At 37.6% G+C, this 25,240-nt stretch overlaps 1 protein-coding gene across 1 annotated transcript in view; it reads left to right on the forward strand.

Moving 5' to 3' along the window:
• Positions 1-25,240, forward strand: part of RASA1 (RAS p21 protein activator 1) — a 60,449-nt gene that overhangs the window by 25,086 nt on the left and 10,123 nt on the right. The window contains exons 7-19 of the mRNA XM_065046492.1: positions 828-880; positions 1,565-1,715; positions 7,276-7,354; positions 10,050-10,170; positions 11,930-12,086; positions 14,391-14,478; positions 16,706-16,783; positions 18,069-18,226; positions 18,509-18,585; positions 22,410-22,582; positions 22,796-22,955; positions 23,123-23,265; positions 24,015-24,130. Of these exons, the coding sequence (XP_064902564.1) occupies positions 828-880; positions 1,565-1,715; positions 7,276-7,354; positions 10,050-10,170; positions 11,930-12,086; positions 14,391-14,478; positions 16,706-16,783; positions 18,069-18,226; positions 18,509-18,585; positions 22,410-22,582; positions 22,796-22,955; positions 23,123-23,265; positions 24,015-24,130 (1,554 nt within the window). The remainder of the gene's footprint in view (positions 1-827; positions 881-1,564; positions 1,716-7,275; positions 7,355-10,049; positions 10,171-11,929; positions 12,087-14,390; positions 14,479-16,705; positions 16,784-18,068; positions 18,227-18,508; positions 18,586-22,409; positions 22,583-22,795; positions 22,956-23,122; positions 23,266-24,014; positions 24,131-25,240) is intronic.

Below are 25,240 nucleotides of genomic sequence, written 5' to 3' on the forward strand. Positions count from 1 at the left end.
GTGCAATGGAGTATTTTGTGAAAGTAATGTTTGCCTAAGAGGCAAAGATTTTTCAGTTCTGCACAACTGTAAACGCTGGGGAGAGAGCAAAATACCATTAGAAAAATAAAAGTATGATACCATGTCCTGGGGTGCATCAAGCACAGCATTGCCAGCCAGGCAAGGGAGGGGATTGTCCCGAAATTTACAACTAGGGCTCTTTTCTCATACCTAAAATGCCGTATTTTTAGCTTTCCTTTAAAGGACAGACTAAGCTATTGGGTTGTAGCATGTCAAGCTGTTCTCTGTAGTCATAAGTATCTGGATGGAGACTGCTGAAGTATTTTAGGACACTGCTCTGACGCAGGACCCTGGGAAGGTACGAGGTGTGAGCTCAAAGCAGTTTGTATTCAATAAACTGACAAAAGTAGGTTTTGTTTCCTCACTTCCTGGCAAAATTCAGTTCGTGTTTCTCTGTACGGTGTTTAACCTCCTTGTTTGGGCTTTGGATTTCACGATTCAAGTAAATTGCTGTATGAGACTGACTTCAAATTATGCCTATCAGATTATCCAGCATTTAGACAACTCATTTTCATCTCTAAACACAGTTGAATTTGAATTTCAAGTGTTGGAAATTTTTATTGAAATTATTTATATACTTGTTTAGTTTATTTCATGCTGTTGGTAGAACAGAATCATTGAGCAGCATAATGATTATCTCATCTATATGTATTAGGTCTTTTTAAATAAAGATCAATTCATAGGTGCCAGAGCCTTGGATGTCACCACAGCCAAAAAAAGAGAACTGGTAGTCTTGCTTTCTAATTTTTCTCTTCATCTTTGTTAAGATGGTTCCATGGGAAGATCTCCAAACAAGAGGCTTACAATTTGCTGATGACAGGTACTTGTATTTCTGATTGAAATACAGACGTAGTGAAATGGCACAAAGTGACCCTGTTCATATTAAACTGTGGCAAAACTTCCTTTTGTATGTGAACATACATTAGCGTCTTAGTCTGACCAGCCCTTGTGGTTGTAACTACATTGCAAAAAACTATTGTGGCTATGAGTATTTAGTATGTTCTCAACTACAGTTAATTTCATAATTTTTGGTTGAAATAATTTTTAAAATTAATAAATTTTTTACTTATGTCTTCATCAAAAAGCTGTAGAGAAAATGTTTTTATATACCTAAAGGAAAATACATTACAAACTTTTTTAGCCCTTTTGTAAAGCAAATATTTATTTAAATGAAAACATCAAGATTTCTGGCTCATATTGTTAAATGGCATACTTTAAATATTAGAACAGAAATTGTTAGTTTTTGAAAACATATTGCCCAACTTTGTATGCTCCTATAAAGAGGTGGCAAAAATGTGGCTAGGTTGCCAGCTACAGCTGAACCATTTTGCATTAATTTTGGCAGTTTATTACTATTTCATCTAGTTTGAGATCACTGTTGCAACTTACCTTACAGACTTTGTATTTTTAAATGTGCAATTTTTACTAATTTATGTGGAAAAAGATTTGATAAGGACTCGTATATAACACTAAGAAAAATAACAACATTATGGTATCTTTTCAGTTGGTCAGGTATGCAGTTTTCTGGTGAGGCCTTCAGATAATACGCCTGGTGATTATTCACTCTATTTTCGGACCAGTGAAAATATTCAGCGTTTTAAAATATGTCCAACATCAAACAATCAGTTTATGATGGGAGGCAGATACTACAATAGGTGAGTTTTAATGCTAAGAGGAATTGTGCGTATTTTATATTTGTGTAAAGGATTTATATAACTTTCTCCTGGTAATCATTTACTGCTATAAGACTGTAGCTTTCTTACCTAACTTGCTTAGTAGTTACTTGTAACTGAGCAAATTCTCAAAGCTTGCAGAAGCCTGAGTGTACCTTATTTATTTTAAGGAGCTGTCATTCTGCAGACTAATTTCTTCACACTATAAATTGTGGATCGTATGGATCGTATGTGAACCTATAACTAAGAGAACGCTGTGTTGTTGTGGAAGCTGCTGTTTGTACTCTCGTCTATTTGAAAAGGGAAAACAAAAATGTTAATTCTATCTGAGAAGTTCAATAGGGTTTTGAAATAACAGATATTTACAGAAACAGTGAAAAATACTTTTGTTGTTGGAAAAACTAAATTATGTTGTAATGTATGTGTGATACTTGGTTCAGAAGTACAGATCACTTCATTTAGAGTGAGCAAACTTAGGATCCATTTGGTTTGCTGTTGGTACCAAAAAAAGTTATTTGTACAAAAAGAATAAGAAATAACAGGAGATATGTTTCCCCTTTTGTGGGAGAAGATATCAGTACAGCTCCAGCCTTGAAAATCTTGGTTTTAGAGTTGTAGATGCGAGACTTCTCAGTAGTGAAAACTCACCTCCCACTTTTTAACAGAGGCTGTTTCCTCCCTCACAAAATCAGCACTTTCCCAGACTTGCTCACCTAGAAGCAGGGCATTCTTCATCCCAATAGAGAATTTATCTCGCTTCCAGCTTGGCTTCTGAGCGGGTAGAGATCCAGCAGCTGATGTGTCTGAGGAAATGTCGAGGTCTCCTAAATAAGACGTTCAGTGGATGCTGGTGTGGGGCTAAACAATTGGAACCTTATAAACCTATGCATATCCCACACCCAGGCTGCTTGAATACCTTCTGCATTAATCAGTCTGGCCTCCAAACATTCTCGTTGAAAACCAAGCTAGCTGCAGTTTCAGCCTTTCATGAAGGTAAATGCTCTGTTACCCATTTTCTAGTTAAATGGCTTATTAGGAGGATGATAGACCAGGAGCCCCCACCCTAGGTAATGTCAAACTAACAGAGCAAATTACTGGAGCTCTGGATAGTCTCAGATGGTTTTGCAGCATTAAATAGTATACTTTCAGAAGGTTGATACATTAAGTGAGTTACTGCTTGAGATTACTTTAGAATACAGTGCTGGACATATATATAAATTACATCTATCTGAAAAAGGTTCTTTCCATGATGTCGAATGGAAAACAAGATCTTACAGTTAAGCACCACTGAACGATAACAAAATGCTTTTAGTTTTTTTTTTTTATATTTTAATATTTTAATAGTTGCAGGGATCTTCCTCAGTGTAAGGCTTACTTTTTGTTGCACATTTTGGTGGATTACTACTACATTCCTAGACTCACATTCAGTCACATATTAAGCTGTTTCCATAAATGCTCTCAAGGTATCTCCTTTGAAATCTGATACTACTATTAGATCACGTCTTTACAGAATTGTGTTTGGTAGGAGAGTATATTAAATACTACCTTACAGTTTTTGTGATGATGAGTGTTGATTTGGTTACAGTTGTAGTCTCAATAAATTGTAGACCACGATTTTCCATACAAAAGCAAGAAGCTGAAGGATAATAAAGACCCACAAAATGAAAGAACTTGTGTTTTGTTTTGTTTTTTTTTCCTCTGATATATTTTATAAATCCAGACGTGTGGGACTGGAACCACAATAACCTACTGCTGGTATTCCAGAAGTTATTCTGTGTGATCATAGGGAAAGAGATCCTGGGTACGTCTCGGGAATCTCATAGTCTGTGCTGCACAGGGAGGCTTATTATTTCCACCAGCCTGTTGCTTTTGCTTGTGCACCCACCACACTCTGTATGTAAATAGCTTAAAATTGCTGTTGTTGAGTATGACCTACGGGCTGTGTTTGCAATCCGTCATACTGCGGTCTGCTGTCATTATTTCATTCGTTGGTATCAGTTCTGCCGAACAGCCTACCTGTAGTCTTTTATCTTTCCACTTCAAAGTCCAAATGTATAGCACCTCTGTTACGTACATATCGGGGAAATTACTTTGACTATGTAAAAAAAGGAGTATTTTCCCCCAGACTTTAGTAAAGCATTTAACTTCTGTGATCTTTTTGTTTATTCCTTGAAAATATTTTCATGGAAAAATTGTCACAGCCAGTTTTTGGTGGCCGTACTGAGCCTGGCTGGGGTAGAGTTAATTTTCTTTTCTAGCAGTCTGTATGGTGCCATGATTCAGATTTGTGGCCAAAACAGTGTTGATAACACACCAGTGTTGTGGCTCTTGCTGAGCAGTACTTGCACAGTGTTGAGCCTTTCTCAGTTTCCCAGAGACCCAGATTGACCAAAGAGAGATAACACTCAGCAATAAAAAACAGAGGGGATGTTTCGTTTTCCAAGGCTGATGTTGCTCACACTGTCTGGGCATGAGTCTGCTCGTGAGGGGTGGTGAGTGATTGCTTTTGCATCACGGGTCCCCCCTTCTTCACTTAGTAGGCTCTCTTTATCTTGACCTACACAGTTTCATCACATTTGTTTTTTCCTGTGTTCTCCCCTGTCCTGAGGGCAGGGGATGAGCAAGCACTGCAGGGTGTTTATCTGCTGGCTGGGGTCAGGCCTTTCAATGCCCCCTTCTCCCTCTTCCCCTTTTCTTCGGCTTTTATTGCTGAGTGCTATGTGGGGGGGAATATCCCTTTGGCTGTGTCAGGCCAGCTGTCCTGTCGTGTCCTGTCCCAGCTCCGTGCCCAGCCCTGCTCTGCTTGCGTGGCTCAGTGACAGCAAAACACTGGTTTGCCACCAACATGGCATTTCAGTCGCACACCTAAAACGCAGCATCGCATGGGCTGCTGAGAAGAAAACTAACTCCATTGCAGGCAGGCCACGTGCAGTTGTGATTTCTGTAACCGTGTCGTGAGATCTCAGTCCAAAGATGCGCGGTTGTGAGTGTACTGTGAGGGTGATTGAACAAGTTACCTGGAAAGGTATGGAGTCTCCATCCTTGGAGATGCTCAGGATGTGATTGAAGAAGGGCACAGAGCAGTCTGGCCTTGTAGAGCTGCTTTGGCTGAGGACTTGGCCTTGGTGGTCTCCAGAACTGCTTTCTGTGCTCAGCTGCCCTGTGAATAACTTCATATGCAATTTTCATGGTGTTTTTATGTGATATTTCCATCCTGATTTTAGCACATGCGGTAGGAAAAGCACACCAGGCCATTTCTCCTGTCTTTACCTGCCTTCTTTCCAAAATTCAACCTACATAACAGGTTTCATTCAAAAAAACCTGTAAAATCAGGGGGTTGTCTTTGTGATTCTGTGTCACAGGAGAGGATAAGAAACATTGGCCCTGTAGTTGAGAATGAGCTTTCAAGTTATCTTGAATTTGAGAGGCAGCACAATTGGAAAATTTAGTAGACAATTCAAAGATAATTTTGTTTCAACTGGCAGATTAGTCTGTATTGTGATATCCTGGAGAATGTGGGTTTAACATTAATTCTTTGTAATTTAACAATGGCGTTGCTTAGTTCTGCTTTCTGCATTCTTTGTTATTTGAAATGTCAGCTCTTGGAATAACTCTGAATTCACTCTTTAAGTATTAAAAAAGTGATACTGCTGCTGGTGATGAGATACTTCTAAAATGGTACAAGTAGTTGAGATCTGGGGAACCTAACAGGCCATATGCTGAGCACTTTAAAATCACTAAAGTAACTATAATGTAGTATTGAGATCCATCTTTATTTCTGTATGTCAGACCAAGTTTAATAACGTTTTCAAAATCCATGCTTACTTACCCCGTCCTTGATGCGTTCTGTGCAAGCAGGAGTTTTGTTTCTGCCAGACATTGAAAAGGGCTGTGATTCATTTTCCTGTCCCCTAGATAAGTTTTGTGGTCAGTCCGATTTCACGCTTGACGTCTTACATGTTAGATAACTCCGATCGCTTGCAGATTCCACGTCCTGCAGCGTACTTGTCTGGAGATACCTGGTATCTTTGTGTGGGTTTGTTCAGGCTTTTGGAAGGGGAACGCACAAGTGACCATCTGAATCAAGTTTGCGAGGGCTGCAGAGACAAGCCCTTAGTCACTCCATTGAGGCAGAAAGCCCCAGGCTATATAAACTACAAAAGGGGGTTTTCGGATACAACCGCGTTTATTCTTCAGCCTGTTTTACGATATTGGAAGAAATTAGGCACCTGCTCCTAACGTTGAGGAACTCCTGCTGGCGTTTTTAACCCAGGAAGGAGAGGAGGCATTGACAGTCGAGGTATTCTTGATACGAGTAAAACCGTGTAATGCTGTTTTACTTACTACAAGGTGTTTGTGGTACCTGTTGAGCACGCAAAATATAGTGACCGAGTCGTTATTTTCTGTAGTGTGCCAAAGTTTACGTTTTTATGCAGAAAACGGCATATGCAGATCGCATCTTGGTAAAAATTGAAATAAATAATTTGATTTCAGTAATACTGAAATAAAAATTCAGTTCATTCTACAGACCTGAAAAAGAAAAAGTATTTTTGGGAAGATTAATTGTTTTATCAAGTGTGCGCTATTTTGTATCTTTAGAATGAGAGAGAAAAGTGACCAGATATCTTGCTATTGCTTTATTTAAATGTTTTTAAGATTATTCTTAGAGTATCAGGTATTGTTCTTGTGTTGGACACAACTGTATCCAGTTGTAACAGGTCGACGATTTCATTGCTACGTGCTTTATTATCTGTGCACGCACAGCTAAGTATGTGTGAAGTGAGAAAACACACTATTTTCTTTCTCCTGCTGAATTATTTAGTTCTTTTATTAGGTTGATATTTTGCATATGAATGATTAGTTTCTATTGATGTCCGTGTTGCTGTTCTTTATTATGGTGTAAATTTCGGGTAACTGTAAAAATAACTCGAAAGACTTGAATTTCAGATTGTATCTATCACTACATCTCAGCTTCCCAAATGCAATTGTTATCTGAATCTGGTGATTAAAATGCAAGCTTTCCTGTAGAGGAGTGTTATTGACTGAGTATTTAATTTAGCAGGATAGCTCTTTGATTTCAAAGTATAATCTCTGTAAACTCTGCTACAAATCTTGTTTTCTATTCCTGTCCTCCTGGAAGGAAATTGTTCTACACATGCGGTATCTCCCATTCCCCTTCCCTACTTACTCTGGGACTTTGAAATTTATTGCCAATGAAATAGCAATTTTCAGCCTGGTTGGAGAACTGGTAATGCACATGTGCTGCTTGACTGTGGTAAAAGCAGTGTCCTCATTTAGCATTTTAAGTAACTAATTAAAATATTTTGCAGAGTTTAGAATTAATACATTCTGAGTACAGTTTAGCGAACTTTCTTGACTTCAGTATTTTAGTAAATTCTCATTGCTACGAAGGAGATTATGATGTTTAGCACTTGATTTTATTAAAACTGTGAGAAAGTTTTCTGTGGTTTTGTGCACATTCTCAAGCAGAGCAAAATCCAGCCTGTTTAACATTTTAATCCTCTTTTTCTTATTGGAACAGTATTGCTGACATCATTGAGCACTATAGAAAGGAACAGATTGTAGAGGGATATTACCTTAAAGACCCTGTTCCCATGCAGGTAAGATTTCATCTCTGGGCATTTGTTGTTGGAGACACAGACATAATCATCACTGAATCAGTTTATACTATGGGAACTGAATTATAGCAGAGATACCCATTATAGTAAAACAGTATCATCTCCTATTTTAATGTTTTTAGCATGTGTTTCTTTAGTTTTATCCTCAAATGCATTACCTTACCAGAGAGTGGCTTTTAGTCAATATAAAACATGGTGAGCTCTCTCTGTCCTGGCGTGTTCATGCTCTGCGTGGAAAAGCTTCAGGGATTGTTGCAGGGTTTGTTCTGGAGCACTCTGGCCCCATAGCAGTTCATTCCAAGAGACCACCAGTGATAACCACACCACATCATCTAGCTTTTCGTAAGCTTATAGTTAGCTATAAAGTACACATATATATTTTGTTCCCTCTCTGTTCCCAAACTTTCAGTGCTTAGGAGTTTAATTTCCTCCCTAAATAGAGCTATGGTCAATTAATTCCTCTTTGCGAGATCGCTTCTATTAATATGAGAACATTTCTTCTTTTTTCCCTTAGCTCACTAAGTGTACCAAAGCTGTCCCTTTGTAATGTTCCCATAGTCGCCCTGCTGGCGAGCATTTTGGTGCCAGCTCTCCTTTTTTAAAATGTCATGTACCAGCACAGTTTAGAGTACCACGTCATGGATAATTCCCTGTCTCTCTGGAAAATGGTTTGGAGAAATATCCTAGAACAGGTGTCGTATTCTGTGGTGGGTTGACCTTGGCAAGCAGCTAAGGACCCACACATTTGCTTGTTCACCCCTCTCCTGTGGGATGGGCGCAGAATCAAAGACACTCCTGGGTTGAGGTAAATGCAGTTTAATAAGCAAAGGGTTGGTGGGGGTGCCAAGTGCAATCACTCACCACCTCCCACCAGCAGACTCATTTCCAGGTGGTCTCTGAGCACCAGTCACCCGGGAAGACACCTCCCCCACCCCAAAACATGCAGTTCTATTGCTGATCATGATGTTATAGGGCAGGGAATACGCTTTTGGTCAGCTTCTTGCCACCCCAGCCACCTCGCTGAGGAGAAGGAAATGGAGAAGTCCTTGACTCTGTGTAGGCACTGATCAGCAACAGCCAAAATGTTTTAGTCGCAAAACTAAAACACGATACCACAAGGACTGCTGTGATGAAAGTTAACTCCATCCCTGCCAGACCCAGCACGTTGTCACAGCCACGTTATCTCATAACTCAGTCCTCCTCTGAGTGACGCAGCCGGTCAGGTTTCTCATGTTCTGTTTCTAGTGTTAACTATCAACAGATGTAACTTTTCTGTTGTACTAGTAGACTTACACACTGTTCTTACGATCTTCTGTGTACTGCTGATTGTCTTGATCATCAGTGCTTCCCATTTATTTGCTTGTGCTTGGTAATGTGGCTGGGACAAAAAGCAAATAATCCTGAGATTGCTCCTTGGACGGCTTCACTGGTAACTTTCCTCATGCTCTTGAATCGTGGCAATAATTCTCTTAATTTTAGCCTTTTTGCGTATGTACTTACAGTTCCTGTATTAATAATCTCTGCATCGACTGATTTTTCCTGTGGGACTACTTCAGATTCCTTTAACATATTCAGATATATTTGTGACTTTCTTTGTTTAAAAATTTAGTGGTCACTGGTACAATTTATGTTCAGCTTCGTTATCTCCCTTTCGCACTGCCATGTTCTGTGTTTTTCAAAAAGTCTTGCATGCTTTTAAAGTCAGTCTGATTGACCTCCTGTGTCTAATATGAAATATACTTCAAAATACTTGTCACCAAATCTGTTATTTTGCACACTACCCCTTAAGTAGTTAATGTGGAAATTATCTTGAGCTCATAAACATCTGGATGTTGCTTCCACTGTATGTCATGTAATTCCTGTTAGTACTACCGAAGTAGTTTTACCAAAGTAGTTTTTGTCTTTTTTTGTTCCAAATCATAATTCTTGTAGATCTATAGAAAAAGAAGAAAAATAGAATGTTTAGTATAAGGCAGTTCATATGTTACTGTTCGCCTTGTTGCTGTTTTTATTGCTTGACAGTCTTGCTTTTCAAGTTCTGTTACAGCTAAAGAACTTTTGCCGATCAGCTTACTCAGCAAGGTCAAACTTGGCTTGGCTTTTGGCCATTCTCATTTGTTACTTGCATTCCAGATATTACGTTTTATGTGTGAATTTATCCTTTTTCGGTTTCCTGTTTTATTAAATTTTTTTGGTGTATTTTTTTGTCTTGAATTCTACTCAGTTAGGACACATGAGTTCTATTGAGATTAATGAGGGACTGTGCAACTTTGAGTGAGTCAGTTTTAATTGTGATTATCCATGATTACTCCGTCCCAAAAGCTTTGGTTGAAGACAGTTAGAAGCTAGATAAATCTTTAAAGAATTGCATAAATTAATAGAAATCATCACGAAATAACCTGCTTTTTATTTAGGATGAAAAATACACAATAGTACTTTGTAGACAGTGGTTTTTATTGAAACCTTTTTTTCTCCAATATTTATGGAAATAGTTATATTACATTTCTAGCAAATGTATCGTATGAAAAATTACATTGCTTTATTAGAATGCATGAGAGAAAACAATAGTAGTGAGTTGGTAGCATTCAGTAAGATGATGCTGGTTGCAGCTTCATAGTATGCAATTTTTAATGGTGATTTCTGAGCTTAATATATGTTTTTCTTACATGTTTACCAGCACCAAGAACAAGTGCTTAATGATACGCTGGATGGCAAAGAAATCTACAATACAATTCGTCGGAAAACAAAGGATGCTTTTTATAAAAATATTGTGAAAAAAGGTTATCTTCTGAAAAAAAGTGAGTTATGTTTATTTTTTGGTACTTAAAAAAACTGCCTTCTCCAAGCCGAACATGCACCTTAATATAGAATGAATAGAACAACGCGAAGCATAAAGTTACATGCAGTGTGAAAACACTGATTGGCAGCTGTTCAGAGGACAGCACAAGAACTAGGCATCCTTGTCAAAGGGAGCCTTTAAACTCATTAAGTTAAGTATATTATTGTAAAATGTGTTTGTATTTAATATGGAACTCATTAAATTCTAGCTGGTAGAGTAGATTAGAGAGAGCTAGAGTAGTATAAATCTCTACATTCATTGGAGGGTGCAGCTGATGTAGTTTTGTTATTCCAAGTTAGGTCGTATGTTCTAAATTTTAGATTTAAAATGTATATTCTGCTGTATGAGATACATAGCTACTTTTCTAGGGTTCTAACACTGACACAGTCACCATAACACACAGAAATACATTGACACACAAATACATATTGATTCAACTCAGTATAACCCTGACGAATTGCTATTGAGCAAGTCTTAGAAGTTCTGAGTAAGCTAGTCCCTTACCAAGTGTTACATTTCTGCTATTTAAAAAATCAGCATTAATGGAAACAGAAAAGCTGTCGGTAGTAAAATGTAGGCAAATGGCAGAGCCCATAACTAGAAGGGGAGGTTACAGTCAGTAATCTGGATACCAACCAGAATTGAGAAAGTATGATTTTAAATATACCTAAATATGAGAGAGACATTTAAAAACTCACACCACCCCAAACTGTAGACCCTCTGAACAGAGCAAGGAAATCATCCCTTCTGTTGAGAAGGACGAGTCTGAGAGAATGTGTTAGAGGGATGTCACAGAGTGAGGAATCAAATGAGAATTTATTGACAGCCATTACCTAACAGAGATAATGAGATACTGTAAATGTGCAAACCAGAGTACTGAGTGGGTGTAGAGAGACGCACAGAGCTGCACACGGAGCAAATTCAATAAAATCACTCTTCCATCTAGGTGACAGAGTGTAATAACTGGATGTTAGATTTGTCTATTCATAACACTTTTGCTACTCGTTTATTGAGGCCTGTGGTGGATTTGTGATGATCAGAGTATAAAATTAAGGCTGTAAGGGTTTTTTTTTTTTAATTATTTCTAAATGGTGTCATGACTTATGCATTAATTAGTTGCAGAAAGTTCCTACTGTGTCGTAGTTCAGAGAACATTTTCTCTGAAACAAGTGGAGCCAGACAAATTCTTAGATATAGTAGCATTTGGAGCATGCTTCTGATTTAAATTTGCATATAGCATATTCCCATATCTTCAGCCATATTGTTCTTAGATACTGTAATGCAATCTGTTAAATGTCGGTCGGAGTTTGGGAGTAACTTTTTCACGTTGAGAGTCTATTTTTTTGTTAAAATTGTAATAAATGGAGACACAGAGCATTATTTTTTGCAAACTGTGTAGATGCACAGGCTTAACATTGCCAGGAACTCACTGTCCAAGCAGCTCATCCGCACTTGCTTAATCCTCCGGAAATTAGTGAAAATGTTTAGGGAACCTTTTGCCAGCTCTACCTGCATCTCTGAAGAGGGTCTGGATTTAGCCACATGTTGCAGAAAATTGAGTATGTGTACTGATATTATAGCTTTAATGTGATTACCTATATGTTGTTCTTCTGTTTGCAATTTTACAAAAATGTTACTGCTCTGTTTTGTTTCCTGCATTTACAAAATTTATACTTTCTTAAAGAGTATCGTAACTTTTTTGCTTGACATTTCCACAGGTAAAGGAAAGAGATGGAAGAACCTGTACTTTATATTAGAGGGAAATGATGCCCAGCTTATTTATTTTGAAAGTGAAAAACGAGCCACAAAACCTAAAGGACTAATAGACCTTAGCGTGTGTTCTGTCTACGGAGTACACGACAGTTTGTTTGGCAGGTAAGATGCTGGATTTTAATTCTCACGTGTGCACCAAGAGACTCGACTGCTGGTTTGGGACACGTACAAGACGTGGGCAACATGTTGCTAGCAAATGAGTAGCCCTGGCTTGTAATGTGGCTCTTGGTTCATAACAAGGGCCTCTAGTTGATGTGGAGTGCAAGAGAATATGTAGCCAGATGTACCTGATGAGTAGTAGTAACTCGTTTAGCCATGGCAACTCAGTTGCTAGCAACTGTACCTAAACAACATCTAGTTAGATATTTTAGAATTTAGTATTAAAGTTTTATTGTGAAATAAGATGCGATGATGTTTCGAGCTTATTTGCGTTGCCACTTTGGAATATTGAGTGCGTTAATTATTCCATGTTTCATTTTACAGACACTGGAGATTATAATCTGAGGGGTTTAATCCTTTTGAACCAAGAATTGACAGGATAAAGAACTTTGTCAGTTCTGAAAGATCTGCATTTTCTTGATAGGTATTTGAAATCAAACTTGGTTAGATGGAGTCTAGAAGTGCTTTTCTATTTAAGAACAAGTACTATTGTTAAATTAGACCACTTTAGCAGTAAACTAGTTCATAAAAGTCAACAGCCTCAGAAATTGTTTTCTCACAATTGCTATATTCAGAGACAATTTTCACATCAAATCTTATTTGCTGTAATACTTTGATACTCAAAATTCATCAGCTTCGAGGGATGTGATTATCAGCGAAGAAGATGAGAATCAGAAGTCTTTTCAATATTGTTAATAACAAACAAGAAACATATTTGTTCACTGGTAGTTACAAAAAAGCCTCCATTGTCCTGAATTATAATATCACATGGAAGAAATAGGTTCACTTACTCCTACAAGTGTTGGATAAAAATTATGGTTATCCTCTGGATCTTAATATATTAAAAATGATGTAGAGTCAATTTATTTGTGTGAGAAAACTTCAGGACTCTTAAAATTAGTGTCGTTTCTTAAGAGGCAGGACTGGTGCTTTTATTTGATCTGTTGTGTTGTTGCTTTTTTATTGTTTGGGGTTTTTTTTAAAATAATTTTGAAAAAAAACCTCATTAAACTAATGGAATGAGGAGTGTAAATTTAGGTAAAGGGTACCAGGACAGTAATAAAAAAAAAAATACTGAAATATTCCTTGTGTAAGTTGTCAATTACACAGGAAGCTGTGGCGTATATTGTAAACAAGCAATATTTTGGTTAAGCATGACTGTCTCTTAAGCGGCTTTTAAGAAACACTGTCCTGTAAGTTAAAGTTGGACAGTAAGTGGCACTGAATGTGGGGGGAGGAGATGGATGGTCACACAAGCTTAGGAAGCTCTTAGTGAGATGAAGCTGCTCCTGCATTTTAAGTAATAACTGCGTTTGCCCTTGTCTCAGAAGTACATTGAAGTGTGTAGCTTTGTATGATTCCTTTGTGGTGATGATTTAATTAACCCCAGACCCGGCTACATCCCTTTTGCTGTGTCAGCGCTTCTGCAGGCGCTGAAATCCGCGCAGACCGAAACTCCTTTGCAAGTGAAGGGGGATACTTCATGTAAACACTGTTTTTGGGAGAACTGAATTTCCTTGAGCACAGTGTGGGAGATCACGAGTGAAGTGTGTGCTTTAAATAGCTTGTAATTTAACAAAACAATACTTTTTCTGGTTGACTTTTTGGCAAGCGAGGTACACAAAATGGCAAAGACGCTGTAGTTGTATTTAGGGTTGTAGAGGTTTGTGTCGCATACATTCAGTGATTAGTATGTGTGATCCAGTACACATTTCATGTCTCAAAAGAACCGTAAGGAATTCTCTATCTGAATGTGTCCCATGTTAATATCGTTTCCCGAACTCCTGAAAGAACAAATCCTTAATGTCAGATTAATTGGTTGGGAACTAATGCTGAACCTCTCCCACTTTCCAAATCTCCAGGAAGAATCCTTGTTGACTTGTCCATTACCAGATGCCTTTTTTGCCTCGATTCTAGGTCGGCATACACGCCTGTTCAGTACAGACTGTTCTGAAAGCTTCTCAGTATTCCAAAACAAATTAGTGATACTGTTGTTTTCTTGAAATGAAATAATACATTAAAAACAAATAGAGTTTTGAAGCACTTGGGGAATGTTCTGGTTGGAGTTCTTCCTCTTTCCGTGTGTGATGATGCTACATGTACAGAACAAAGAACTGATTCAATGATTCTTACAAAGAGCAGAAACATATTTGTTCAGTGTAAACTTCATTTTGGCACAGATCAACAAGTGAAAGTGTCTGTTAATTTTACAGAGATTACTAAAATTTATATTTGTTTATTTTTAAGGCCAAACTGTTTTCAGATAGTAGTTCAGCACTTTAGTGAAGAGCATTACATCTTCTACTTCGCGGGCGAAACTCCAGAACAAGCTCAGGTGAGAGGTTTTTGTTGGTAAATATAGTTTAAGAAGTGACTTTTTGTCTTGTGGTGTCTAATGATATTGTCCTCCTTGAAACAGCTTTGCATGTGTATCACAAATAGTGACTGTGTCTACATTAGCAGGTGTTAAAATGGAGTAGAAGTGGATCTGTAAGGGGAACAGTTTGTGCTGAAAATCCAGCACCTCTGTTACCTGTCGCTGGGGGCTTTAATTTGGACAAGTTCCATTATTTGGCATCCTTTAGTTGCTAGAGGTTATGTTTGCTGATGAAGAATTGTAGGATAGGAGCTCAACTCTCTGAAGTTCACTCACCAGCAGGAGATGAGATGAGAAAATGTCCTTATTTATTAAGGTTGCAGCTCTGAAAGTCCACAGCCCTGAAGTATACTTGTTCCATCCAAAGTTAAGCTTTGTGTTTGATTTTGTTTGAATGGAATTAAAGCTGTTTAGAGTACTCATAATAGACTGCTATTCACCAGAGCATCAAGGCTATATAAATTAAGAATTCTTCTTATCCTCTATATAAAGGAAAGCACGAATTTTCTTGTTAAATTAATACACATTCGTAAAAGTTGCTGAGATGACATCAGAATGATGATGTGCCATTTGTCACATTTGTCACACGACTTTTACTGTCTTTGAGAATCAGCGTGCTGTATAGTAATTGAGAATATATACCTTGATTTCCACACTCATCACTGTACATTTGTCACATCTGCAATGTCTTTTGTGTTCTAGAAATTAAAGGAATTAAGAATGTGTAGAAGACAGAACACCCTGTCTTGTTCCCTGAACATTTTGTATAATCTACTTTTGGTCTTGATCTGCTTAACAGGCTGTTCACTTCATTTATACAGAATACAGTTGGTTATTTTAATAGTACAGCTTTGGCTCAGGGAAGTTCATAGGTGTTTCTCTCTTGAGAAAGTTCAGCATTCTTTATTTTGTAACATTAGAAGGATAGTTTTATTTGCATATTGTGTGACAAATAACTCTGAAAGCTGTGCCATCCTGTGGAGTGCATGTCGTCTTTATTGTTGTGGACAAAACAAAAGCAAGTGTGGAACGTGGCCTCGCGTGCTGCTGTCGCTCTTCTCACTGCGGCACGTGTTCGTTCTCAACGGTGTAAGATCTGACGTTCGACGGGAAAGGTTTTCCTGCCGTGAGTGAGTGCAGAGGTGTACTGTGCACCCAGGAAATATTTCTCTTGGGATATTTAGGAGTTGTTTGTTTCTTCAGTTGCTCCTTCTGGGAACACAGAAACGAGCCACTGGAGCTTTGCGATGCACGTCTAAAAGCTTTTCCTACCGTGAAGCTTGTGAAAGCTGAAACCCGACCTGCAAAGCGGTCCAGGCTGAGAACACCTGCAGGACGCGTTCCTGTGATTCTAAGTGTGGTGGAGGGTAGGATTGAGACAGTGCTGTGGCTTTTTCAGTGACGTTTTAAAACTGTACTTTGAGAATAGATAGCAGGTCTTTGAGATATCAGACTTAAGACTGTTGGCCAAAACCTGAATTTTGTGCTTTGTAAGAGAATGTGACTGTAACAAATCTTCCACCTTCCAAAGGCCCCTTCCAGAGCTCCTCCCTTCGCTCTGCAGTGACTTTTTCCGAGGTGACCTGGCGGGCTGGCGGTGCCTCTTAGCAGCTTATTTGTTTAAAAAAAATACACACAAAGGTTCTACAGTCGGTTTGTTGTTAGACAACCTCTTTATTTCCATGCTCAAAATGGAATCCATCCGCTCTGCCGTTCGCATTTGTGAGCAAAGTGGGGAATGTTGCATGTGCGCTCTGTGTTTCTCTGTTAATGTTGTTTTAGGTTTTGTTACGACTGCCATATGGAAGTACTGGAGAGAATAATCAGTAATTTTGTAATTTTCTCAGAAGCAAACAAGTTTCTCTTCATTTTATATAGCATTTGTAATTTCATGTAGTAGTACTAGACCGGAAGATTGGAAAGGGTCACACTGCATATCCATTAGTAATGCCTGATATTTCTAAAAGAGAAAATGGTTCAGATTCGCAAATACTTTCTTAAATTTTGCTCAGTAAAGGTAAGGGTTTTGCTTTAATATTCAAACTTGCATACTCCTGGAATTACAGAAAACTTAGGTTTTGCCAAGCGAAAGGGAAAACATCATGTATGCTTTTTTAGATACGTCTGTTCACTGCAAGAAGCTGTATCTGACTTCATTACATTGTTCTGTGTCCTTCCCTCTTAGGACTGGATGAAAGCTCTGCAGATGTTTTGCAGTTTAAGAAAAACCAGTCCAGGAACATCAAATAAACGTCTACGTCAGGTGAAGCTGATACGATGGGGTTGGCGGTGCATGGAGAGGAGTGTTTTATCTCCTTGTTGCAAAACAATACTGATAAATATCAGAATTTTCCTTTCAACAGCATTAAATCCTGCATGTACTTACTTTCCTGTTTGGAGTTATTCACTCCGCTTGTGAAACCAGGGAGAGTGACATACACTTTGTTATAATATCTACATGCCTAAAAAGCAAAGTGGCTTAGGGAATCTGCATGTTTATTACTAGGTATTATTTTCTGACTACATTTGAGTAAAAGCGTAAAGAAGTTTGTATTATCTTCTAAAATTTACCACGTACAGGAGGCTTTAGAAATTTGACAGACTCCATGTGACGCGTAAACAAGATACTCGTTTAATATTATGCAATTGCAGTAACAAATAAATGCTGAACCGTGCTCGTGGCTTAATTTCTCTTGGCCTCTTAAAAATGCTGAATGTGTGAGGATTTCCTCAGAGGTAGAGAACAGATAGTCAGAAATGGCTTAGTCTGTAGTGATTGGAGAGTAGCAGGAAAATACGCCAAATACTTTTGAATGTTAGGAATATTGAGTATAGCTGTTCTAACAGACAGTGGTGAAAGGAATAAAACAGGATGTTTTTCAGGACACCCAGGTGGTCTGTAGTTAACATTAAAGATGTTTGGATAATTCTGAAATATTAACTAAGTTAAGTGGATTCACAGGTAAAGTGGCTGGTGGAATTGGGGGTTTCAAGCTGCAAAAGCAAAGAGCACGACAGTCTGAAATAATTATTTACTTCAAAAAGTGAAAACAATACCCATCTGCATAAAGGAATAGAATAGAATGTAATGAGTTGCACAAGGGAATTTTACATAATCTGTTAGGAAAGCACCAAATAAGCCATTGTGCTTATAAGCCGCTGTGTTTAGAATTGTTCGTGGCTCTCACTCAAGGTGCCAGCCTTTGATTTCAGTAAATTTTTTCATAGAAAAGTTAGTATTTGCAAATTCTAATGCCTCAGGCTTTTTTAAAAAGAAAAAAACAATATGCCTTAAAAACATGGGGTGGAGCTTTGTTTTCAGTAGTTATTTGGGTTACTCTTATTTGTCACTGGTGCTTCTTAAAATATTGTTCCGTTACTTCTGTTCTTTGCTCTTTTTATTAGCAAATTTTCACTTGTATTCAGTACTCGTATATTAATGTTAAGCTTTCACACAGTGGATAAAAAATAATCTATTCATGTGTCCTGTGTTCCTGTTTTAGGAACAAAAAGTAAATTTTGTGTATGTTTGCTTTTTTTCCCCTTAGGTCAGCAGTCTCATTTTGCATGTAGAAGAAGCTCATACGCTCCCAGTAAAGCATTTTACTAACCCATATTGTAACATCTACCTGAACAGCGTCCAGGTAGCAAAAACACATATCAGGGAAGGGCAGAACCCTGTGTGGTCGGAAGAATTCGTCTTTGAGTGAGTCTTAATCTTCTTGAATTACTGAATTTCACTTGTAAATTGCGTTGCATTTAAGATTCTTAACACTGTGCTGTTTTACGTATGCTTTTTAAAAACACTGTTATAAAGCAGCAACCTTTCAGCCAATTTCTGCATGCTCAGAATTTTATGCAGGCATCTAAATATGATCATTACTAAAGTGCCTTTGATTGATAATGAGCAGGATAGAAATGAGTTTAGAATAATCTTAAATGCCAGCCAAGTATAGTATTAATCGAGGCTTTCTGTCTTTTCTCCTAGTGATCTTTCATCTGATATTAATAGATTTGAAATAAGCCTTAGTAACAAAACAAAGAAAAGTAAAGATCCAGATATATGTAAGTATTTTTCTGTAAAAGATGCATGTATGTATGTCAGCAATGGATACTTTGTGTGGTTTTCATTACTCTTGTCAAACATCATTCACAAGATAATTAAGTATATTTTTATGCTCGCCATACTGCTGTGTTTGTATGTTTTAGATAGCTGGGAACGGCTTTCCATTAACTTGCATGTTTTTTAGTAATAAAATTCACAATAGTGCAGTCCTATATATCCTATAGCTCTGCTCTAGGGTATCTATTCTGTTATATACAACGGCTCTGCTTACCGGAAAGCAAGAGGAAAGAGAAGCTGCCAGTATTAGTCCGCTCCATTAAATTATAAATTCCACAGATTTTTTTTTTTTAAGCCTAATTCCATGGAATTCCTTTTCAGGTTTTTTGTGTCACTTCAAATGGGAAAGAATCCATATTTTCTTCTGCCTTCTACAGAAGTTCCCAATAACTTATTTTCCCTGTGTTTCCTAGACAGCTATTTCTTTAACTATGGTTTTGTTTCTGCTCCAGCAATGGCACGCTGGTAAGACCTGTCAGCTTTCAAGAAAATAAAGGTCTTGGTTTGAAGAATGTGGATTCTGAGCTCTTACAGAGAATATTTTGTTTCTATTTTTTTTTCTCTTCCCACACAATATGTTTTTCTTCTGTTAATCAAGGTATCTTGTTTCTCACCTTACTTGTTCTGCAGCACCTTCAGCCTCTGCCTCCCACCCACCTTCAGATTTGTTCCAAGATTTCTCTTCCTTTTTTCTATTGTGTTCAGAGATGTCTGTTCCAAAGCCTGTCAGAGTATTTATAATCTATTGTAGTTCTCAGTTTTTGCATATATTGTGCTCTTGGCGTGTTTTATATGCCTCAGTGCTAATTTCTTGATTTCGTGACCATGTTCTTGTGCTGTTCTGTTCATTTGAGCTGGAAAACTCATTACCTATTCACACCGAAGCTCTTAATTCTTGAATGGGGTACTTAAGTAACTTCTTTAAGAGTGTTTCTGTAGTTTTCTCCTCTCTGTCCAGACGAAGGAGGTTGTGTTGGCTTTGGATGCATCTGATGGGAGGTGATACAACTCTTCCTTTCCTAGGTCAGGAGCAGCATTGGGCAAGCGCTTTGATTGCAGTTAGGAACACTCGTACAGCATCACCCAATAGTTGTTATGTTTTGGATTAGACTAAATTAACTTGAATTAATGCACATCTCTGCAGATACCCCCAACCCTATAAAATACATGGAGTGCAGGGGAAAACTTCAGCAAAACCAGACGTAACATACCTGTGTGCTGCATTGCCTGAATAACCATTGAATTCTTCAGTAACAGGGGAATTAGTTCTTTTCCATGTTCTCCATTTCAGCCGTGGCTCTCAGGGAGTCTGGCACTACTGATTTCCCAGTTTATTGGTTAAATCAGCGTTTTCAGCTTGCTTTTCTCACCATGTCATGCAGATTGAAGGGCCAAAACTCTGGTTTTGGTCTCATTGCTTTGTTTCTTTTGTCGTAACATACAAGTTAAATACCAAAATGATACTACCACGAAGGCTAATTTTTTCAGTATTTTAAAATATTTGGTGAGTTTTCAAGTCTTTGAAGTTTGCCTGCTTTGAGTGTTCCATAATTATTGTTGTATTTTTGTTTTTCAGAAGTATGTCAAATAGTCAGAAATGAAACCCATCAGTTTAGTATCAATTCTATTTAAATTTTTCTTTGTTTCTCTGGCTCAAAGCTGCAGAAGGATTTATTAAAATAAAAATATATAATATGTCTTGAAAAAAATAAAACCCTAGAATGTATTAGCAGACTTCACCTGCTGCTGCGAACTGAATTAGTAAAGAATTACAGGAGGATGGGCTGTGCTAACGAGGCAGTGGCTCGTGACTGCGAAAGGCAGGATTTAATGTGTCCGTATATTGAGCAATTTCCTCTTTCTCCCGATTTCAAACGGCTTTGATTCTGAAACAGAAATCGGAATTCTTCTAGGGTTTTTTTATGGCTCCATTTTGTTCTGTCTGGGTTAGACAAAGGCTTCGTGGTAGATTCAGGTTAATTTCCACTCTGAGGACTGGAACAGACTGAAGTTCAAACGACTTTCCATTTTGATTCCCAGATTCTGATTATTAACAATCAAAATACAATCTTGTCACTAAATATTATGCCTGAAGTCTCATTAGCAAATAAACCATTAAGAAACATCAGTCTTCTACTTTTCTGTACCAATGCTACTCATAGAAAACATTGCGATTCTTGTTGGATCAGGATCGTTGTGAAGAGAATTCTTACCTGTGTCCGGAGAGATCAGCTCTTGTTTCTTTTGATGACTTTCTGCGTATTTGTTTCTCTTTCAAAATGGGTTGGATTGCAAAGTGTAAACAGCCTCAATCTTTCGACTAATAGCGGTCTCTTGCTGAAGGTAGCCTACCAGTTCAGTGCAAGTCGCTATATGGGAGCAAGTCTTGTTCCTTTAAAGTTATTGAATATAAATGACGACAGCAACTATTCTGTAGTTCTTGTACAGATATTTCTGTTATGGCATTTTTTTAAAAAAAAAAAAAATCAAAGCACGGTTATAGTATTTATATTATAGCTATGAAGTTCTGCTACAACCACAGGGAAGAATGAAACGATCAGTTTATTCTAGATCCTGCATTTAAGTCACCAGAGATACACGTGCCTTAAATGTGCAAACAAAATAAGAAGCAAAACACATTTCCTAGTAGTGGGTACAGAAGCTTTCATGCTGGGGAGAAATATTCTAGGAAAGTCACTTATCTGGCCTAAAGACATAGTCACATCCACACTGGTGACAAGTAGCAGGTGATGATGAATTGTTTTTCACACTGCTTGACTGATTTGAATGCATTAGCTTGTATTAGTTTATCAGCTGCAAAGAATACGAAATAGGCAACAGGAATGTCCTGAAGCGAGCATTATAAATGTGAAGTTTTCCTGTTCCGGTATCAAAGCATATCCTGCTGTGCATTTGCAACCCCAGGGCTGCGGGAAGTCGTCTGGAACCGTTGACAATTTCTGCAAGGCGCTGTGGTGTATGGGCTTTGCAGGAATATGAAAAGAGTTGGAGAGGTCTTTGGTTTGTGGTTTTGGTTGGTTTTGCTTCGGTTTGGTTTTGTTTCTTTTTAATGTGAGGAGGTGTGAAAGTCATGGAAAGTGAGGGTGTGTGTTTGAAAGATCCAGACCGAGAGGCTAAAATGTGGCAATTTCAGGGTACCAGCCCCACTGAAAGCTGAATTAAGGAGCTGGCCATTCTTGAGTTGACTTCCGTCATGATCTGGGCAGCAGGTTGCTCGGGAACACCTTTTTATGTAATTTTCATGAACTGTCACAGCCTTAACCTGTGAGTTAGTACAACAAATACATGTGGCCGTTTTCATAACGACATGATAATGATAAATAGTAAGAAGTTACACAGCGGTCAAGGAGCAGACCTGATGGTGGTATGAGCCCAAGGCCGGAAAGAGGACAGTGAATTCCAAACACTTTATCTGTGTTTAACTTATGACTGCTACCTGGAATTGCAGAGTAGCACCTTTTTACTCGGCTGCTTGAGTGTTACAAAGAAAAATGTGTCGATATCTGTGCAGCGTTTTTGAATGTCTATGTATACATCCTTTACTAAACACTTTACATTTCTTCTTCGGTTTACTGGAGTCTGTTAAACCATTGAAGTGTGAATCTGTCAATATATTGATGGCAAAAATATTGATTACTCTTTTGCTGAAACAAGATGACATGTGCTGAAACTAAACTTTTTTTTTATTCTATAGTAGGACTGCTTTGCTGGAGATAACTTATTTGAACCATGTTTTTTTCTTAAGTGTTTATGCGTTGCCAATTAAGCCGATTACAAAAAGGACATGCAACAGACGAGTGGTTTCAACTCAGTTCCCATGTACCATTAAAGGGTATTGAGCCAGGATCTTTGCGTGTTCGAGCACGATATTCTATGGAGAAGATCATGCCAGAAGAGGAGTACAGTGAGTTTAAAGAGGTATGAAGTTGTTTAACTTCCCTTGGTTTATCTGGCATAACTCACTTTCTTGGTTGTTTGACAGATTTTAATAACACTGGTTGACATCATTAAATTATATTTATTGTGACATCTGTATATCTCTACAGATGTATAAGATCAGTTTCTCCAGAGCTGTTATATGTTATATGTTCAGGAGCTTCTGAATGTTTTAAAATTCTGTTTTTCTTTCAGCTTATACTCCAGAAAGAACTTCATGTAGTCTATGCCTTATCCCATGTTTGCGGACAGGACAGAACACTGTTGGCTGGCATTTTATTGAAGATTTTTCTTCATGAAAAGCTTGAGTCCTTGTTGTTACGAACACTAAATGACAGGGAGATAAGCATGGAAGGTATGCACTGAATTACACTGATGTTTACTGGAACTCCGGCCTTCCTTTTTTTTCCTCCTCCTCTGGTTACAACAAATATCAAAGTGTAAACGCAGCACATTTTTCCTCTGCATTTTGTCTCTTCTTCTGAACTTTTCACTTTGTTGTCTTCTTTTTTGTTGTTACAGATGAAGCGACTACCTTGTTTCGTGCCACCACTTTAGCAAGTACACTGATGGAGCAGTACATGAAAGCCACAGCAACAAGTTTTGTTCACCACGCACTGAAGGACTCTATATTAAAGATAATGGAGAGCAAGCAGTCCTGTGAGGTGATACCTTGAACTACGTTTCTAAACATTTTGCTTTGTTGACCCGATTATCTACCAGTTGTTTTATGTTTGCATTAAATATTAGCTTCAGAGACGTTTGTTAATCTCTCAGAAGCAAAATGTGTTTACATGAAAAATACAGGAACTGAATTTATTAAGAGATTTTTTTTTTCCTAGATTTTGGCTTTGAACAATATATGTAGTAGAATTTTTAAAGTTTTGTTTGTTTGTTTTTTGTAAATTATCTATTTATTCTTTCGCAATTGTAGGCTGTTCCGTAGCAGTTACTGAATGTCCTGACCTAAGTAACTGCTACTAAACACAAGATACTGTAGCAGTCAATGTCTGAACTTTAGTTTCAATTTAAAACTTCCTGAATATTAAATGATTTGTTATTGGTCCTGAAGCTGTTTTTAAAATGACCCTCCTAACTTCTGTGTTTAACTTAATTGTAGAAAGGATGGGAGTCCTCGGGAATTTGGATGGAAAGAGACAAAAATGTGATGTGGATGGATAATGGTGAAAATGTGAGCTGTTAAAAGCCCAGTGTAATAGAACTTAAAACCATTGCTTCTTCATATTTCCTGAGTAGCCATTGAAACAGACTTGTGAGTTCTGTAAAAGACTTGTACAGCAGCAGAATATTTAATTTACTTTGAAGAAGTATTCAGTGTGTAATATTATGAAAATAAATATGTAATTCTAGTTGGGAGAAGAAACATAATTTTTTCTTTCTCTTTTTGTTTTAGTTAAATCCCTCAAAGTTAGAAAAAAACGAAGATGTTAACACAAATTTGGCACATCTACTTAGTATCCTTTCAGAATTGGTGGAGAAAATATTCATGGCTGCAGAGATACTGCCTCCGTAAGTTTGCACTTTTCTGCTCAGATTTGCATTTGAAATCTCTTGTTTGTGTGAATTATACTGCACCTTAAAATGATGTTCTTACCCGTTTGTCTTCTGCTAATCAGTCATAAGATTAGTGGCTTTAGGGTTGCTCTGTGCACACAGAGGAATGTGGATGGGGAAAAAAATAACACTTTCAGGATTTATTAGTGTTTTTTGCAAAAGCCTCTGGCTTTTCTTTCAAGGAGAAAATACTAGAGCCAGTAGGTCGGGGAAAGAAGAATAAGAAAAATAATCAAGCTCGTATTTCCACAAAAAGGTAGAAGACAGTGGCAGTTAGCGTGTAATTATGTATGTGTAAGTTGATTACAAATTATTTCCAGTCCTCCTCCCTTGATAAAGAGATGGAATTATTAACAGCATATTAAAAGTAGAAGCAGGTAGTAGTAGAATGATACTGTGCTCAGATTGCTTCTCTCTTTCTGGGAAATGCAGAGGTGCTTTATTCTTCCTTTTTTTAATTGCTAAAATAACTTGTGTTCATAGTTTAGATTTGAACCATCCGATAAAAGGTGGGGTGCACGAACAGATTCCTCTCACTGTGTCGTTAGATGTTAAACAAAATCCTCAATTTTGAGATGGCAGAGTAGCACATAAGTATTTATTTTGTGTTAGTACTGGCAAGGTCAGCATTAAGCGTTGCCCTCCTTTCAAGTGTATGATGCATTGTCTGAGGTACACCAGAATTTTCCCATTTCTAATGGGAGAGGACTACTGCTGTGGTTGCCTAACTTTTAAACACCTGACCTTCATGTATGGAAAGAATAGTTGTTGTTCAATTAAAAGAAGAAAAATCAAACCTTCAAAATTGTCTTTTTTTAAATGGGAATACTACTTAAACATGAAACAGCTATAAATAATTTGAAAAACATCTTAATGATTACTGAATCACATATGGAATTGTGTGTTAATGAAGGTTTCTCTTCCTATTTATAAATATATTTTTAATACAATTTTTTAAATTTAGAAATTGAATCTTTATAAATTTATTAATTTACAATTTAACTCTTAGTTCAAGTTAATTTAAAGCTTATGTCTGAATTATCTTTAGAATTTATACAAGTTCTG

The sequence above is a fragment of the Columba livia genome, chromosome Z (genome assembly GCF_036013475.1).
Source record: "Columba livia isolate bColLiv1 breed racing homer chromosome Z, bColLiv1.pat.W.v2, whole genome shotgun sequence".
In the NCBI taxonomy this organism is placed as follows: domain Eukaryota; kingdom Metazoa; phylum Chordata; class Aves; order Columbiformes; family Columbidae; genus Columba; species Columba livia.